The sequence below is a fragment of the Mytilus trossulus genome, chromosome 4 (assembly GCF_036588685.1).
Source record: "Mytilus trossulus isolate FHL-02 chromosome 4, PNRI_Mtr1.1.1.hap1, whole genome shotgun sequence".
In the NCBI taxonomy this organism is placed as follows: Eukaryota; Metazoa; Mollusca; class Bivalvia; order Mytilida; family Mytilidae; genus Mytilus; species Mytilus trossulus.
This window is the reverse complement of record NC_086376.1, coordinates 36,728,874-36,746,970: the sequence shown is the minus strand read 5'-3', so window position 1 is coordinate 36,746,970 and position 18,097 is coordinate 36,728,874. Positions and strand designations below refer to the sequence as shown.

The window sequence follows — 18,097 nt, the reverse complement described above, 5'->3', positions numbered from 1 at the left end:
CCTGAACTTGGTGGAGGATAACCATATTATTACTCCCAATAAGTGGAGGTGTGCCTTTATTGGCAGAAGTTAGACAGATACAGATACAGATACAGAACGCGTACCGGAGAAGACACGAGTGGACCAGCAATTTTTATTAAAATAAAACCCAAATGTCATGACTATATGGATCTCTGTTATGGACCTATGCATAATATATTGTTTTGTTTGCACACAATGATTTGTTTGTGCGCTCAATATAAAAGTATATGAAGAAATATAATGTTTCATAAATTTTTAGTGCATTTTATAGATTCATTACAATTTATTGATTTATCAAATATGGTTTGTAATAATTTGAAATGACGATTGCGACATAAAAAGACAACATCAGGAAAGTTTTAACATATGCAGAAGCGAAAATTTAACAAACGTACACTAATTCAACTTTTCAAGTTCAGTTTAACTTTTATGGTGTAAATTCATATTGTACGTGTATCTTTGTATAAATGTCTGCTTTTTAAATAAGATGAGGTTGTGGTCCTCCGACAATGGAAATTGGAAAAGTACTAGTTCCCGCTCTTTTTATACTCATCTCGAAATTCATTAGAACGGTTAGGAAGTTACAGATCACGTTTAAAATTAAAATTTGATGAAAGAATTTGGCTGAAGTGTTGAATTATGGAAACCGAAACAAAAAATGCTTGTAAACTTCAACAATATTTAAAAAAAATTATGTACTAATCTATTTGGATGACAAAAAAGAAGTTACATATCAATTGTAAAAGAAGAGGGACGAAAGATACCAAAGGGATAGTAAATCTAAAACAAACTGACAACGCCATGGCTAAAAATGAAAAAGACAAACAGAAAAACAATAGTACACATGACACAACACAGAAAACTAAAGAATAAACAACACGAACCCCACCAAAAACTAGGGGTGATCTCAGGTGCTCCGGAAGGGTAAGCAGATCCTGCTCCACATGCGGCAGTTTCGTTATAGCAAGTTGAGTGATCTTTGTTGAATTTGTCTCAACCATAGCGTTGCTTTTTGAATAAAATTGATTGCTCAGTGAGCGAGCTATATCAGGAAAGTCATAGGGCAGAGTCAAAGATAAACCAATTTTAAATTTTAAAAGAAAGTACAAGTTAATGTATAGAAAATAAATCGGCCTGCTTTATTTATTCCTTGCGACTTTGACGGAGAGCTTTCTTATTGGCACTAATCAGTACTCATTTACAAGTCAGAATGTGAATATATTTGTTCTTACTCTTTTTTTAGTTAAAAAAAAAACCGAAAGAACTATGTGAATTGGACCTACTATAACTATAACTGTCCTTGAACATTTTTGTTCGCTATGGAGATTCCGTCAAGTTATCGGATTTCCGATGGGGACTAACTGTGCACCACTTATTGCGGACCTGTTTCTGTATAATTGTTATGAGTTACACTTTATGACAAAAATCAGCTAAGACACATCAAACAATATCTGATTCAAAATTTAGTAAATAGCCTGGAATAAGAAAATCCTTAGTTTTTAAAAAAAATCTAAGTTTTATAAACAGGAAATTTATAAATATGACCACACTATTGATATTCATGTCAACACCGAAGTGTTGACCACTGGGCTGGTGGTACCCCCGGGGACGAAACGTCCACAAGCAGTGGCATCGACCCAGTGGTGTAAATAGTTATCAAAGGTACCAGGATAATAATTTAGTACGCCAGACGTGCGTTTCGTTTACATAAAACTCATCAGTGACGCTCATATCAAAATATTCATAAACCCAAAACAAGTACAAAATTGAAGAACATCGAGGATCTAAAATTCCTAAAATTTGTGCCAAATACCGCTAAAGTAATCTATGCCTGGCATAAGAAAATCCTTAGTTTTTTTTATAAATCAAAAGTTTTATAAACAGGAAATTTATAAAAATTACCACCATATTGATATTCATGTATACACCGAAGTGTTGACTACTGGGGCTTAATACCAAAATTTATCATAAAAGGTATGATTTTTCATTTGTTATTGTTAATTATCCATTTCAGACGGTGACGTTCCCTTGTCAACATCATATGGGGGTGTTTATATATCTCAACTTGTTAGATTCGCTAGTGTACATGTAACAACGTATTTGATTTTTATTCAAGAAATCTCTGTATTACTGAAAAAATTTTACACCAGTGTTTTTGATATATAAAACTAGTCAAAGCGTTTACTAAATTTTATCATCAGTACAAGGACACCATTCGTAAATATATATAAACCTGCAGAAATCTTATACGTTCGGGTAATTCACATCCAATCTTTTATTGTAATATCCTTTAAAGCACGTTAACAATGTCGCATTCACATCAAAAGCTAACACAAACTTTTAACAGCCTTATTTAGAAGAGAAATAGTTAAGATACTATTATAAAGTCATTAAGGATTTCATATTTGGTATTGATATTAATTCACTCATATGGTCTTCGCATTGGAAATAAACATATCTATTCTAAAACCAGTATTTGGCATGATACGGGTTATGTTCTCGTATATTTTATAATGGGTATGATATTTAACCCCTAACGGGGGGGATAATGCTTGATTTTTATAAGATGAAGACACAATCTTTCAATCAGTATAACTGAGGTCTGGTGCTAGCATGTCGATAACTGCTAGTAGTCATTTGTTTATTTATGTATCATTGCTATTTTGCTTAGTTTCTTTTGCTAGCTATTTTTACACGAGATATGGACTTCGTTTAAACTGCGTTTATTGAGCGTCTTGCTCTGACAGTGTGTTTCTTTATACCACATTCAACACTATATATATTTATGCTTAGTTGGATAAAGCAATGTCTATATACATGGTCTGTGGCCAAACTGACTCGATCAGCATTACTGTCAATAGTAAAGCTGAATAGACATTTCACCGTGTGCACTCTTGTAATAAATAGTAAGAACAAAACACTGGACACCAAGAAACTATATAATCATGAAATCAATGTGTGAAGTTTCAGAAATATTTCAATTTTTATACTGAAAGATCCGAATTGACAATAATCAACCGACTAGTGTCCGTATATCCCAAGAAATTGTTTATTTCCCTATAATTTCATCTTACAACCAATAACCTTGTATTCTATAAGTAGAAACCGTTTTCCTATACAATAGTTTATGAGTAACATGAACTGTTGTTTCCCCACCTTAAACTTTCTTAATTCATGTCATTCTTATAAATTATTGCTAAGAGAAAAATTATACCCAGTTTATTTCAAACCTTTTAATTCTTTAGACTTAAAATGGCAGAAGGATATTTTTACATGATGTCACACACAAATTGGCCAGCTGTTTCATTTTTAATACTTTATTTCTTCATAAACAAAGAGCTAGCATGGAGTGAATATCTACCAGTCCTTTACATTTGAATACATGCAATGGTCAAAAGTCATTGTTGATTATTGTTCTTATACAATAAGGAAATGACGGAAACTAGGTATAATCAGTGATATTGTTGGCTTTTTTCAAAACTACCTCTACCCTTTTTTATTGGGAAAATATGCGTCATTTTCATCAAATTGGGAAATTTAAAATAAACAATGAAATTGACTGAAACTTCAATTTACAGACCCATTTTCAAGAGTCAAACCCTGCTTTAAGATAAGACCCCATTTTATCAGTGATGATACATAAATAGACCCTCAAATGTGCACATATAGTTATTTTAGGCAAGAAAAAATTGTTTAAATGAGTGTTTTTCAGTTTGTATTCATGCACATTTACTACTGAGACTGCACTGTGAATAATTTTAAGCCATTTATTTTTCAAATTGGGATTCTTCTCCAGTGGAAAAGCCTTTATTCTCCACTAATTTAACAGGTCGAGAACTCTAGATTTTCTGACGTCAGAATATATTTGCATAGTAATTTCCAAAACATAAGGCCAATATGGCCTTGAAAAACTGACCAATTGACTCAATAAACTACAATGCATTGTGGGCTACTACGAGTAAACTACTACTTAAAACACGTGGAATTAGTGGGAAAACAGTCAACTAATATATTGTCTGGGACTCTCATTACCAATGTTTTTATTCTGCAAATATATTTAATGTAAAATATATAACGTAATCCTCAATTTGCATGCTCAGATTAAAAAAAGATTGTTTACTGGCTTCACGATTCGACTTTCTTTTTCGCCTTGCAAAAGTAGTTGAACAGTTTAAGGCAAACAATATCACTGATAATTGATATGAACATGAAAACAAATCTTGTTGAACTCACTTTAAATAAAGCTAATGCTAACAATGAACACTGCTCTTTCGTCGATCTTGATATCTTTACCATTAACGGGAAGCTTAAAACAAAACATTGTGATAAAAGGGATGAGTTTTCATTTCCTATTTAGGAGATAACTGTATTGTATTTTAAGCTCCGACGGCATCAATTGGGGATTTGATGGTCGCAAATTAAGTTTACTGGCGACGCGTTAGCGGAGACAGTAAACGGGTATTTGCGACCATCAAATCCCAAATTGATGCCGTCGGAGCTTAAAATACAATATTGTTATCTCCATTCTAATGAAACTGACAGAAAACAACGTTTAAACATGTATTTAAAATATGTCATATGCCGTCTGCGCTTGCGCGTACGTCCCATAGGATCAATTGTCAATTGATGCCATGTAAGAAAGTGACGTTATCCAATCAAAATGAACGTTTCAAACGTTCTTGCATTAGAATGTTAATTATCCATTTTTAGATGGTGGCGTTCCAATGTCGCCGTCTTATGGTGTTTATTTATCTCAACTTGTACGATTCGCTCGTGTATGTGACAAGGTATTAGATTTTAGCGAAAGAAATTTATGTGTATTACTTAAAAATTCCTACAACAGGGTTTTCTATATCACAAACTATCATCGAAAGAAGGACACCATTTGTAAATATAAATCAACATGCAGACATCTTATGCGTTCAGGTATTTCACATCCAATCTTTTGTGGTATTATTCTGCACAAAGCACACACATGTCGGCCTTAACCTCAAAAGCTTAAAAACAGATTTAAGAATGCATATAGTTATGATACTGTTGTCAGGTCAATAAAGATGGCATATTTGGCTTTAATATTTATGCACGCGGGTTAATGGTGAGCAATATCTCTTGCACGTTAAAGACACCCGGTTTAGTCCATCAGCTAGTTCTCAAAAGCGCGCTAGTTAAGGAGTTTGTGTTACACCCCAGGGTACCGCGATTTTTTTTGATGAATTCACCTTCATTATCTTATTGATAAAATACCAGGTGTTAGACTAAAAAAAAAGTGTCCAAAAGAGGATTAAAAACGTCCCTTCCAATGGTCCCCTCATTCAGCAATCACGACTAAGTAATTTTAATTATTTTTTTTAATACAAAGCGATTAAAAAAAATAAAGTATAGGTTTAAACAACTAAAACAGATACAAAACTTATCATATTAAATGTAACTCGGAAGATTTTTTGTTTAAAAAAATTTTTTTTTACATTACAAACAATCCGATTTTTTGGGTTCAAATTAAGGCATATTTTCTCCTTTCATAAAGAATTCATTATACAATTACCCGTTTAAGTTAATTAAACTTGAGAATTAATCATTATGCAATGTTTAAATAATTTGGAGTATTTATATGACGTCTAAAATATGAAATTTTTAATAACATATATGTACGTGCAAATACTCGTGAAATACCGGAAATCATCAAATTACCGTCTTTGATTCAGTATACAACATGTACAATGTATTCACACATAAGCATTATCAATTTGCAACTGAAAACAAACATTTAATTGTCGATTTATGATCTTTTTGTGTTACAAATTATTTTATAAAGTGAATAGGTAACGAAATATTTATGAAAAATTACAAATTAAGGTGATTTTTATAGCGTTCAGAAAAGGTGCACTCTATCGAACTCAAGAAAGGTGTGCTTGATAACATTTTGTGTTTTAGCTATGAAGTGATTGACTTAAGATTGTTAAGTCATTCAATCGACAAACATCGCTTTGAACGAACGTCAAATAGTCAGTTGTGGGGTTTGGTAATACTTTTTACTTTCTTAGTTTTCTTAGAGATACAAAAAATGGCTTTGTTGGTTTCAGTTTAAATAAAGATTATGATACACGTTGGTTGCGAAATGCTCATGAAAGAGCTTCGATATCATTAAATTGTCGAGACTTGGTAGGAATGGTTAACCCTGAAACATCCGCCCAAAAAGAACTAAAAAAAAATGAAGCGACACGAAACTGATGTTTTGAAATTGTTTCAGACACTGAAAAGCTGGCCAATTCCATTATAACATCTGAGCAGTTATATGCCTTGTTCTCGGGTTCTGTTGCTTCTTCAGAATCAATGTGCGACCTTCTTATTTAAACGCGTGCCGTATGAAAAGGGAAAATTTGCTTCAGAAATTTTCATTACGGAACGGCTTATTCAAAAGTCAACCGATATCTTCAAAACACTCAAAAGAAAATCATTGCGTACATTTTTAAAAAAGGAAATAAAAGGCAAGCAGTTAATGCCTGATGAGAACAACAAATATTGAGAGCAGATGAAAAAAAAATGTCGCCTGCTTGTCATAGTCCAGAAAAGATAGTTGGTTATGCGATAGGTTCTCCAGTTTGAATTAGGTCCTCTTCCAATGTCTCTTGCAAACTTTTATTAAAATTAAAACCTGTCCTGAGGGGTCTTTTAAAAAAGGCTCATTCCTTAGGAAAGCATGTGAATATTTGATGACATGGCTAGCACTTTTTTTCGATTTGACAATTGTTATTTTAAAAACCATCCTTTTAGTTTTGAAAAGTGGTCCCGCATTGATTTTGTCACTGAATAGTATCGCACAATATTCATAACGAAATTAGAATAGCAGGTCCTCGGGAGGGCAAATTATTACAATAAGTTCTAAACCATCACAATCGTGTTCTTGGGAATGAAAGAAATGTATGTTAGTTGGGGAAAACAAGTTGCTTTTGTTGAATTCTTTTGTTTTGAAAAGAGTAAACAATCCTATAGATTTACACTTAAATGTATTGATTTATTTGTATCACAAGGAAGTATGTGCCACAAAATATATGTTGAAAATGAAATAGCGTAGAATGGATTTAGCTTATAATCAAACAGGAAGAAGCCGATAAAAAATGGGTCTCAATAAAATGCAAAAATGCAGCTGACAAAGGTTTACCGTTACGACTCCATTGTTTAAAATCCTTCTGACACTGTTGTGGAAGTATTGGCTTACTATTTTCACAGTTGCATATCAACTCTAACATTGTAAGTCTGACAGATGCATCCCCCAAATGCAGATTATTAAATGTGTAATCAATTTGTGCAAATTTGGTGAGAATGTTTGTAGAAAACTGCCAGGATTTCACACCAATACAGGTTGTGATTCAGTAAGTGTTTTGTCTGGTAAAGAAAAAAAAAAGCATTCGGCTTTTTGACACGTTATGTGGAGTTTTCAGAAGGTCTATTCCATATTGGTGAAACCTTGGAAGAGGTCGGCGAAGAGTTGTCAAAACAATCGAGAGGTTTTCGTGTTCTCTATATGGCTAAGAAATTAAAAATATCGATAAATAAAGATCAGAACGTTTTTTTGAAATGCAAAAGATGCAATGTTAAAGCACATTAAACAAGCCAACTTTCAGACGAAGATTTGGAAATTTGCTCTTAAACACAACACTGCATGGTCTGTTGCCAAACAACTATGATTGGATTGTTTAGAGCGCTTTGATCAGTATCAATTTCCTAGACCAAACACCAGCGTTAGATGCTTTGGTAATTCTGATGTGCTGTTCATGTTAAGCTGGTTGTGCCAAAAAAGATGTTCATGTGTTTAACAAGGTTTATCCTAAACAGATAGCTGTATGTTAATGCTCGAAAGCTTGTAGATATAAGCATTATCAAATCGTTGATATTGCTAACGATGACGACAAAGATGATGGAAAAGATGATAATGATAATTCGGTAGATGCAGGTGACCTATTAACTGATGATGATTCTATGGATCGACCTTCTGTGAGACCTTAAAATGTGGTGATTGGGTTGTTAAATTTAAAATTTTTAAAAATAGAAATCTAGAAACCCTGTCAGTTTTGGGTGTTTTAATATGTGAGTTATTTCATGAATGCGATGTATAAATTTGTGACAGAATCGTGCACTTCTGGTTGCTTATGTTTGTGTTTGTCGTTGATTCTATGTTATTGTTTCTTACCTTTAATTTTTTTCAACAGCCTTTATATACTTTATGCTGGTTGTTTCAATGTGAAAAAATAAACCATTTTATCAAGAAAATAAGTACGTATGCTTCTTTTTATTCAAAATCATGACTTTTGGAAATTGACCCTCCCCCTTTCTTTCTTGGTCCTCTACGATTTAAGAATTAATTTAAAATTAGCCTGCGTTATAATAAAATATGATGTGTTCCATTTAATAAAAAGTATAGTACTGAATACTTCGTTATTTTTTAATTTTTCTGTACTAAAGTGCAAAACAAAAGTTTTGATATACCCTGAAATACGTCCCCTTTTAACTCCTTTTTGGACACTTTTTTAAAAGTCTAACACCTCTTAAAATATTCTTCAGATATTACTCTTTAAATTTATACAAAAAACTTGCGGTACCCTGGGGTGTAACACAGAACTGAATTTTTGCCCTACCAGCTGATGGACTTGTTGTAAATTTCGTAAAAGAGCAGGCCAATGTCGCTACAAGGCAGCACTCGAACCTGCAAGGTGAATAGGGACTGAAATAAGTTGTAATAACTCGTTTCTCAATCCACTATCAATAAATATGTTTAAACTAAATATTGATTCACTTCTACGGTCTTTGTTTCGGAAATCTAAAACCAGTTTTTGGCATGCTACGGGTTATTTTCTTCTCAAATATTTTATGATGTTTGGTACTAAACCCCTAACGGAAGGGATTGTGCTTGATACTCATATGTTGAAGACACCATTTTTCAATCAGTTAAATTGATGTCCGGATCTGGCATGTCAGTAAATGCTAGTAGTCCTTTGTTACCGTGTGTATCACTTTGTTTTTTTCTACATTGGCTAGAGGTATAGGGAGAGGGTTGAGATCTAATAAAAAAATATTTGACCCCGCAGCATTTTTGCGCCTGAACCAATTCAGGACCCTTGAACCTTGTTAGTTTTGTAAGATTTTTGTTTCTTTTATATATTTCGGAGTTTAGTATAACGTCCATTATCACTGAACTAGTGCATATTGTTGTTTGGGGGGGGGGGGCAAGCTAAATAACACTTCCGGTTGCGGATCTCCACTTGGTGCTAACTCTACCACTCTACCGCTGTCCTCCTTATCTGACCAGTCCAATACACATATATTACTATGACAAGTACTTGTGATAAAATTTGGTAAATCAAACAACTGTTTTTACTATGATTGTCAAATTCGCATTTTCTCAGATGTTCATACCTTAAATCTAACATCCTTCTTGTAATGGTGTCGATTAGTTTGAGTTTAGTGCTATTTGTTGCAAAAAGAATTTTACGATACTTGAATTATTTGATTGCAATTCCAAATATATGAGTTTTTAAACTTAACTTTTTATCACTTTAGTTTTATTCTCCCTGAATTTCACATGCTGTAACCTCGTAGCATCATCATCCACAAAGAACCTTCAGAACATTTATCTATAAACTGAATACAGTAAAGATCTGTTTTATAATCTCTGTGGATATTTCAAACTTTTAACATATTCTACTGCTTTGTCATCAATAATCTTTCTCTTTTTTGTAGACTTCTTCATCAACCACTTTCTTTTTATTGTAGACCTTTTTCATCAATTTATGTCTTTTATGAACTCTAGTTATACTCTTCAGACAGATAAATGTGTTGCAGGTTTGACAGAAAAGGCAATATGACTGTCCTTTATGGTTTTCACACTTAAATTTCGTTACAGTAACACGTTTTCCTATATCTTTTATATCGGTTACCTGATGATCCTTAGCAATCCTGAAATGAACTCGATCCTTACACTCACTACACATTAAGAGGTTACAGTCTAAACATTTGAATTTTATCTTTTGGCTGTTGCAAAGTTCACATCCGACTGGAATTTGTCCACTTTGTACAGACATAGCAGATGCCATGTTAGCAAAGTAAAGATGTTTGTTGTCTCTACTCCCTTGCACCTTGTATATGTCTCTGCATGCACCCATAGAATCAATCCTTTATTTTCTGTACTATCTCACCGGTAAAATTAATGTCTTCCTTAAAAGTCTTTAATCACATATTGATAAAATAATTTTTCAAGAATATTAATCTGTAAAATCATCCGTTTCAATATCAACAGGCGGCAAAACCAATCGTTCAAAGAAATTTGTCCGTCTTACATGTTTCAAAATCTCAAAGTAAGATTTTACAAGGAAATGTCCAAACTGATAGAGAAGTAATCTGTTCCCAAATATTCTATCGCACGAATTGTATTTATATTTCTTTGTTTTAATTGACCGAATTTGCAATTTTAAATGTAAAAACCAGGCTTCTATACAAATGCAAACATGTATGAATCGCTTATGTTTCCTTGATATTAGTATTTGGTCTATTAGTTAGAAGATACAGATTTTGATCTTCCAAGTTGTGTTTAAGTCCTTTTTATAATGTCCCATACGGCAGTATTTAAAACACTTTTGAAAAATTGGCAGACTATTTTTCATATTTCCTACGTATTAAAAAAAAACTCGTCAACATGTACATACAACCGTTCGACATGAAGAACTCAATAGTATAATATCGCCGTTTTCATTTTAAATCAAATCAGCTGCGGTGCAAAAGTTAAACGTCAAAAGTAGTGATATGAAATTTTCTATCATAGCCCATAAAGCTGGTAAGCTTGATAGATTAAACCATAATTATTTGGAAACGGCAGTATTTTAATCACCTTTATTTCTTGCGCCGTATGTTTCATCTTACTACAACTGCTGAATAAAGGGACTATACTAATTCAGATAAAGTCAATACTCGGCTAATATATTGAAGATCTATCAAATTTTCCAAGAATAACAAACGATTAGACCAAGACTACACTAGGTCAAAGGTACAGTCAATACTTGATATTGTCAAATGTTCTTTTAGGTCAAGACCTGTTTAAATCTTGATTAACCTACTATCACTAGTTCAAACAGTATCAACAATCAGATAATTTGAAGTAAGATTAGAAAAATTCCGTATAATAAAACTCGAAAATATATGACTACAGCAAGGCAACTGTTACATACGACCTATAATTATAAGTCTGTTTTTTTTCATATTTTAGGCCTCCTGTGAATACATAAAGTCAAACTCCTAAGGATCTGTGAGCACGAAAAGAGAACAGAATAGACATTAATACACCGGAACATATAATGTCAATTTATTCATACAAAACATTTTTTTAGAATTACATTTTTCAGTTTTGGATTCTGTTGAAGAAAATGTTTACATCGATAGTAAACATGATTAATTTTTCAAGTTTTTTTTTTCGCCACCTTCAGCTTTATTGGTTATTTTGCGGTGGCCATTTTTATTGGAAGCCTGGAGTGGGTTTCAGAAGAAGAAAAAACTTACGACTAAGATTGATCAATTCAGTATATTTACGACCAATCTTAATCCTAAGTTTTTTCGTGAAACTGACTCCAGAATTCTCAAAAAGAATCACCAATATTCGGCAGAAAAACTGGCTATTGTAACCATTTCTGTAAATGGTCAATCTATTGGTATACGAATGTAGCATAACGGATATAAAATACTAGGACTGTATGATTTCATAAGCAATTACGTACTGGTCGTAATTTTAAAATAGTGTTTGAAACGGGATCGTTTCTTAATTATTGTAAAACAGTCATTAGACATTTTTTAATATGGATCATGCACTTAAGTTGAAATACGATGCACACAGATGAGAGACTTCAGAGATAGATATTTGGTATAAGACTATTTTTTGTTTTGATTTTTTTAAAACGTGTTAGTTGATTCTATTTTTATTATTTTTTATCTGCTAAGGGGGATGCTTGGATCTGGTTGTGTGTTTCAGCTTGAAATGAAACCCTTCATTTAAAGATTTGAACTGTGCATTCTAGCGTCAAGCTTGTAATATGAAAATAGCAAAATCACAAAAATACTGAACTCGAAGGAAAATTCAAAACTGAAAGTTACTAATCAAATGTCAAAATCAAATGATAAAACACATCAAACGAATGGACAACAAATATCATTTTTCCTGACTTGGTATCTTACTTTCATAATTTAGGTATACTAAGCGATTCATAATCTATTTGTTATATATTTGCATACAACTATACTATTATACCACACAGCAAAAACAAATATACATTTTCACATTCATGACTCCCCCCTTTTCAAATGATTAATCAAAGTATAATTGCTGTCTAAATCTCTATATATATTGTTTAAACTTTTAGGGTCAAAACGATGAATGAATTTACGAAGCAATCGAGAAACCTTTGCGTACTTCAGATGATATCACCTTAATAGAATCAGTTTTACAAGTACATTGACTAGACATCAAAAATACTTTTTTTCTCACACGTTCTGTCAATACTATGCTTGTCTGAATGTATGTACAAGTAGTGTAAATTGTGTAACACAGCATTTTTTTAGTCTTGTTCTTTGTCTAGTTGACACATAAAAGGAAAAGCCTGCAACATAATTTTGACACAAAAATATAAATAAAAAATTGTTATTGTATTTGTTTATCACTTAATTTAATGGTTATTTTAAGTAATATAGTTAATTTTGATGGGAAACATGAGTTAATTATTACCACGCTTCCTGAGACTAAAAGTATAAAATGAAAGAGAGTCCATCTTAGAATCACACATCTACAGACATTTACAGAACTGTTGGGTAAGTAATCTTTTTAAAATACAAATTGTCGTGATACCAAACATGCGCATTTCGAATCTATCGGACAACACAAGTTATCTTTAATCTTTCAGTTAAATTAACGTTTAATTATAGATTATCGTCTTAGTTATAAAGTAACTTTCTTCTGAACGGGGCTCGGTTATTGGTTATTCTTTTACAACATTGATTATATACATTTACGCTAATTTTATGCTTTATTTTGTGATTGTCTTAAAACTCGACAAGGCTTACAACATATTTAAAAAAAAGATGAAAAACGAAAACCCGATGTAAAACTTAGTTAAATAGTTAACTGCTTTTAATTTTATTGCATGATAATTCAACTCTCTGTATTATAAATTCTTATTATGTTCTGTGCAAAAATTCACTCGTTTCACCCATACATGATATTGGTTATACTTGTAGGATGAAATACCTCTTTGTCCTCGTGTGTGTGTTCTGTGCAGCTGCTGCCAAAAATTATGGAGGAGGCGGTGGAGGTATGTTTTTTAACTGCCGAAAGAGTTCAGTTTATCTTTTCTATACACTTTTAGGAGTATCATTACATGGTGGGGGCGCGAGATTCCCTCGCTGCCACCTCGTATGGAATCTACTGAACCCAATATATATATATCGTATGGTGTTATTAGTACACTGGGTAATTAATAATATTCCAGGCAAACAATACGACTATTCTTAAACGTTAAATATCATCATTTCCTGGTTTAGACTGATTTTTAAAACAATATATTTGAGTTAATTCTGACTAATTTAACTTTAACATGTGGATATGGCTGTATTATTTTTTAATTTGAAGAGAGTATTTCCAGTGAGAGGTTAAGCTAGGGTTAAAACCAGGTTTCAATCCACCATATTTTACATGAGAAAATGCCGGTACCAGGTCAATAATATGACAGTTGTTAACCGTGCGTTTGATGTGTTTCAGCTTTTGATTTTGCCATTTGAGTAGGTACCAGGATTATAATCAAGTACGCCAGACCCGCGTTTCGTCTACATGAGACTCATTAGTGACGCTCATATCAAAATATTTATAAAGTCAAACAAATAGAAAGTAGATGACATTGAGGATCCAAAATTCCAAAACGTTGTTCCATATACGCCTTATTTTGTTAATAATATACACGTATTGAATTTTGAAAGCGTCTTTTCAGTTGAAAACTTTTAAAGAATATTTCAAATCCCTGAATAGAAGACGGTTTATATCTATGTATATATATATATATATACAACTCGTCTAAACATCAACCCAACAATGTTAGATCTGTAAATTTGCTTTCGCAAATTTTTGGTTCTTCCCTCGCCGGGATTCGAACCCATGCTACTGTGATATCGTGACACCAAATCGCCTGCACTGCAGCCGTCCCGCTAGACCACACGACCACCTGGGCTCTCTAAAAAAGAGCTTTCGGTGGCCATATGTTACCTTTCCACGTCAGTTTTAATCTAGCGGCGTACTACAGTACATGATATATTAGGCATGAAGATGTTATTGTTACAGATCAGCTAAATTATCTATAGTAAAGGATCCTACAAATTAATGTAAGATACAGTCACAGAAAATATATATATATGATGTTTGTTTGTTCCTTTTGATTTCCGAGAAGAAAAAAAAACATACCAAGGGAAAACATATTTAACCAACAAACCTGTTAGCGCTGTCAAAACAAAATAGGAAATCGGTAAATTAAAAAACACGTTTTTGTTTGTCACTGAATCTATTTTTTTTATAAATAGTACTGTCATTTCAATTTGATTAGGTAGTTATCTTTTTATTAAGTAATTTGTTTGCTTAGGTATAGTATGGGGAGGAAGATCCATTGGAGGAATAGCAGGACTTGGTGGCGGACCTGGTGGAGTGGGAGGCGGATGGATCGGAGGTGGCCGACGAGGTGGAGGAGCAATAATAGGCGGAGGTGGTGGTTGGCCGGGTAGTGGAGGCAACGGTGGTATAGGTGGTATAGGTGGTTGGCCAAGTGGGGGCAACGGTGGTATAGGTGGTGGGCCAATCGGAGGTGGTGGCGGATGGCCAAGCGGAGGAGGTGGATCACTCGGTCCTAGTGTAGGAGGAGGAGGTTGGCCAAGTGGGGGTGGTGGTATTGGTGGTGGTCCAATCGGAGGTGGTGGTATTGGTGGTGGTCCAATCGGCGGTGGAGGTGGATGGCCAAGTGGTGGAGGTGGATTACTCGGACCTAGTGTTGGAGGAGGTGGATGGCCAAGTGGTGGCGGTGGTATCATTGGAGGAGGAGTCATCGGTGGAGGTGCAATCGGCGGTGGTGGATGGCCAAGTGGTGGCGGCGGCGGTATTATTGGAGGTGGAGGCATCATCGGCGGAGGTGGCATAATTGGAGGAGGAGGCGGAAGAAAACGTGAGTTTTGAGTATTGCTCTCATAGAATACAATGTTTCCTTATTTTAGCTAATGGGCACAGTAGGGAAAACACAATATTGTCAATAAAATAATAAACCCAGTAAAACCGAAAGCAGAGAGTAAGACTTGCCTATTTTAAATGCCAAAAAAACACCATTTAAATTGATAATTATCAAATTAAATAAACATGTGTAAAAATTGTATAATAATAAATATATGTTGCATGACTGTCCAACAGAAACCAAATGAAGCAGAATTCAGCAACTATATGTACCGGATAATTTACGACCAACAACAATGAGAAAAAAACAATACGGCACACTTAGAAATACAAGGCTCAGGTGTAACAAAATTTTAAATCCTGACCTTGTAATTCATCCAAAGAATTATGTCAGATAATGTTTCATAATTCTACGTTATGCATATAAACTGTTCAGTAAAATTATTGGTTTTTTTTTCCATCTTCAGGTGGCGGCTACTAATTGTGACGAACAGCTGACTCAGTGAGGAATCCCAAACGATCTGTACAACTTTTAATTTTATGAAATCTCATTATGTTTTTATCAGTGAAATATACTCTTTTGCATTCATTGTGTGTTGCATTTTTATTTAGCTACAAGGTCAATTTGAGTACTAGTACTCACAAGCACATTCCAGTGATAATACTATTTCCACACTTTTCGTATACAAAAGACGAATCAATGACACTCGAAAAAAAACCGTTTAAAAGGCTTAAAAAAAGTCGAAGATCATTGAGGACCAGAAGTTCATACAGGTTTTTCCAAATACAGCGTAGGTAATCTATCTCTGAGGTAGAAACATGAGAAAAGCTTTATTATCGCTATTTTGTGCATTTTTCCTTTGATCTTTTTTTGTGACAATTTTCATATCATGCTTCTCGCTTGAGATGGAAAAATTGTCACTAGAAACTACGGAGGCCACGTGGCGTTGCTAACGAAATTGACATGAAATTCGAAATTGACAACGTCGTCATAGGTAAAATAGCGATATATAGATTATCATTGGTCATCTCAACTCGATTGCTTTTCTCACTTTCGCTGTACCAGCTCAAGCGAGAAAATCAATCTCGTTGAGATGATCAACGATAATCTATAAGTATCTTAAAATTTCAAAGTTTTGTAAAAAAATAATTTATTATTATGAACTTATCAATAATAATTCATGTCAACACATAAGTGCTGACTATACTGAGCTGGTGCTATCATCGGAGACTACAAACTCCACCAGCAGTGGCATCAACCCAGTGGTTGTAAACAAACTCGTCATAGATACCAGGACTAAAATATTGTATTTGTATCCAGTGTGCAACAACTACCTGTTTGATGATAGTTTAAGAGCATAAGTTGTACAAGGGCAGTTTTCTTTTATTCATTCTTGCATGGCTCCTACTGTAGAGAATAATTTTGATATTGCTTAATAACAGCTTGATAATGTTCAGTTGAAGCGAGCACGCAATGGTTGCACCCGGAGTGCAGACATTTCATATTTACCGATAGTATTAAATTTCATGGTAATTATCGTACAAAGAAAACTTTCGTCAAACTTTTCTAGACTCCTATAGAAGGGAATTTTTATGTATTTGGTATGCAAATTCAACATGTCGAGTTGAAGAAATAAAGCGAATTTTACATCCTCTGTATAGTAGTCTTCTTGTTTATCGATGTTTGAAATGTTACAACACTCATTGTGCAAGGGAATTTTACGTCACATTGTTCTTGGCTTTTAATTAAGGCAAAGTATGTATGCAGTTTTTACATGCGCTATGCAGTCCCGTCTTGTTTGACGATTGCTCGAGGTTTAACAACATTAACTTTCAAGGATATTTTTTATCAAAGTTTTCTTGGCTTACAAGAAAAAGGAATGATTACTTTTGGTTCATTATACATCTTATCTCAACTGATTGCATGAAGAGGTCAAAACCTGATATTAGTCTTTCTATTATTCAATTTAACTACAAATATATGATTTCATTTTGTGTCACACTAGGTGTTGTTTATCTATAGTGGTTCCTACAGATACGCATCGTTTTAACAACAATATTCGTTATGTTCTTGTTGCTGTCTTAATCAGGCTGCATATACGTGTTTCTCGTTTCTCGTTTTTTTTTTATATAGATAAGACCGTTGGTTTTCCCGTTTGAATGGTTTTACACTAGTAATTTTGGGGCCCTTTGTAGCTTGCTGTTCAGTGTGAGCCACGGCTCCGTGTTGAAGGCCGTACATTGACCTCTAATGGTTTACTATTTTTTTAAATTGTTATTTGGATGGAGAGTTGTCTCATTGGCACTCACACCTCATCTTCCTATATTCATGCACTGTGTTCCTTGATATAATATACCGGTTTTCTGAGGATTATATTTTATATTAGATATCATATCATCTATCCGAATTGATATTACATCATTACATAACTGTTGCGAAATATTTGTACAAATAGTTTGACGTGCATGCTATTACAATACCGACAAAGCGGTATGAATAAGCGAGGTTTCATTATCGTAGAGCGGTAATAACTATTTTTAATGGTCCTCTCATGATTTGGTTTTTGGAATATGGCCTTTTTTAAGATTACGAATTAGAATCTTGAAATTATTTTTCATTTGCTAAAGTGAATTTAAGATGAGGATACCATCTCCAACAAATTAAGACAACATGGTTGTCACGGGATGACATTAATTTTGTAATACTGATAAAACGAATCATTTTTCAGACTTAATTTGCTCTGAAACCGTTATCCATTCGTTTGAGGTCTTTGAGCTTTAGATTTTACCATTTGATTACGGGCTTTCCGTTCTGAATTTTCCACGGAGTTCGGTATTTTTGTT

General features: G+C 33.6%; 1 protein-coding gene across 1 annotated transcript; it reads left to right on the top strand.

Annotated features, from left to right (window-relative positions):
- Positions 1-12,740: 12,740 nt before the first annotated feature.
- On the top strand, positions 12,741-15,842 carry LOC134713890 (acanthoscurrin-2-like). The gene is made up of 4 exons (XM_063575173.1): positions 12,741-12,864; positions 13,291-13,364; positions 14,679-15,251; positions 15,721-15,842. The coding sequence occupies exons 2-4, from the start codon at positions 13,292-13,294 to the stop codon at positions 15,732-15,734; spliced, it is 660 nt and encodes a 219-aa protein (XP_063431243.1). The 5' UTR covers positions 12,741-12,864; position 13,291; the 3' UTR covers positions 15,735-15,842.
- The last annotated feature ends 2,255 nt before the right edge of the window (positions 15,843-18,097 follow it).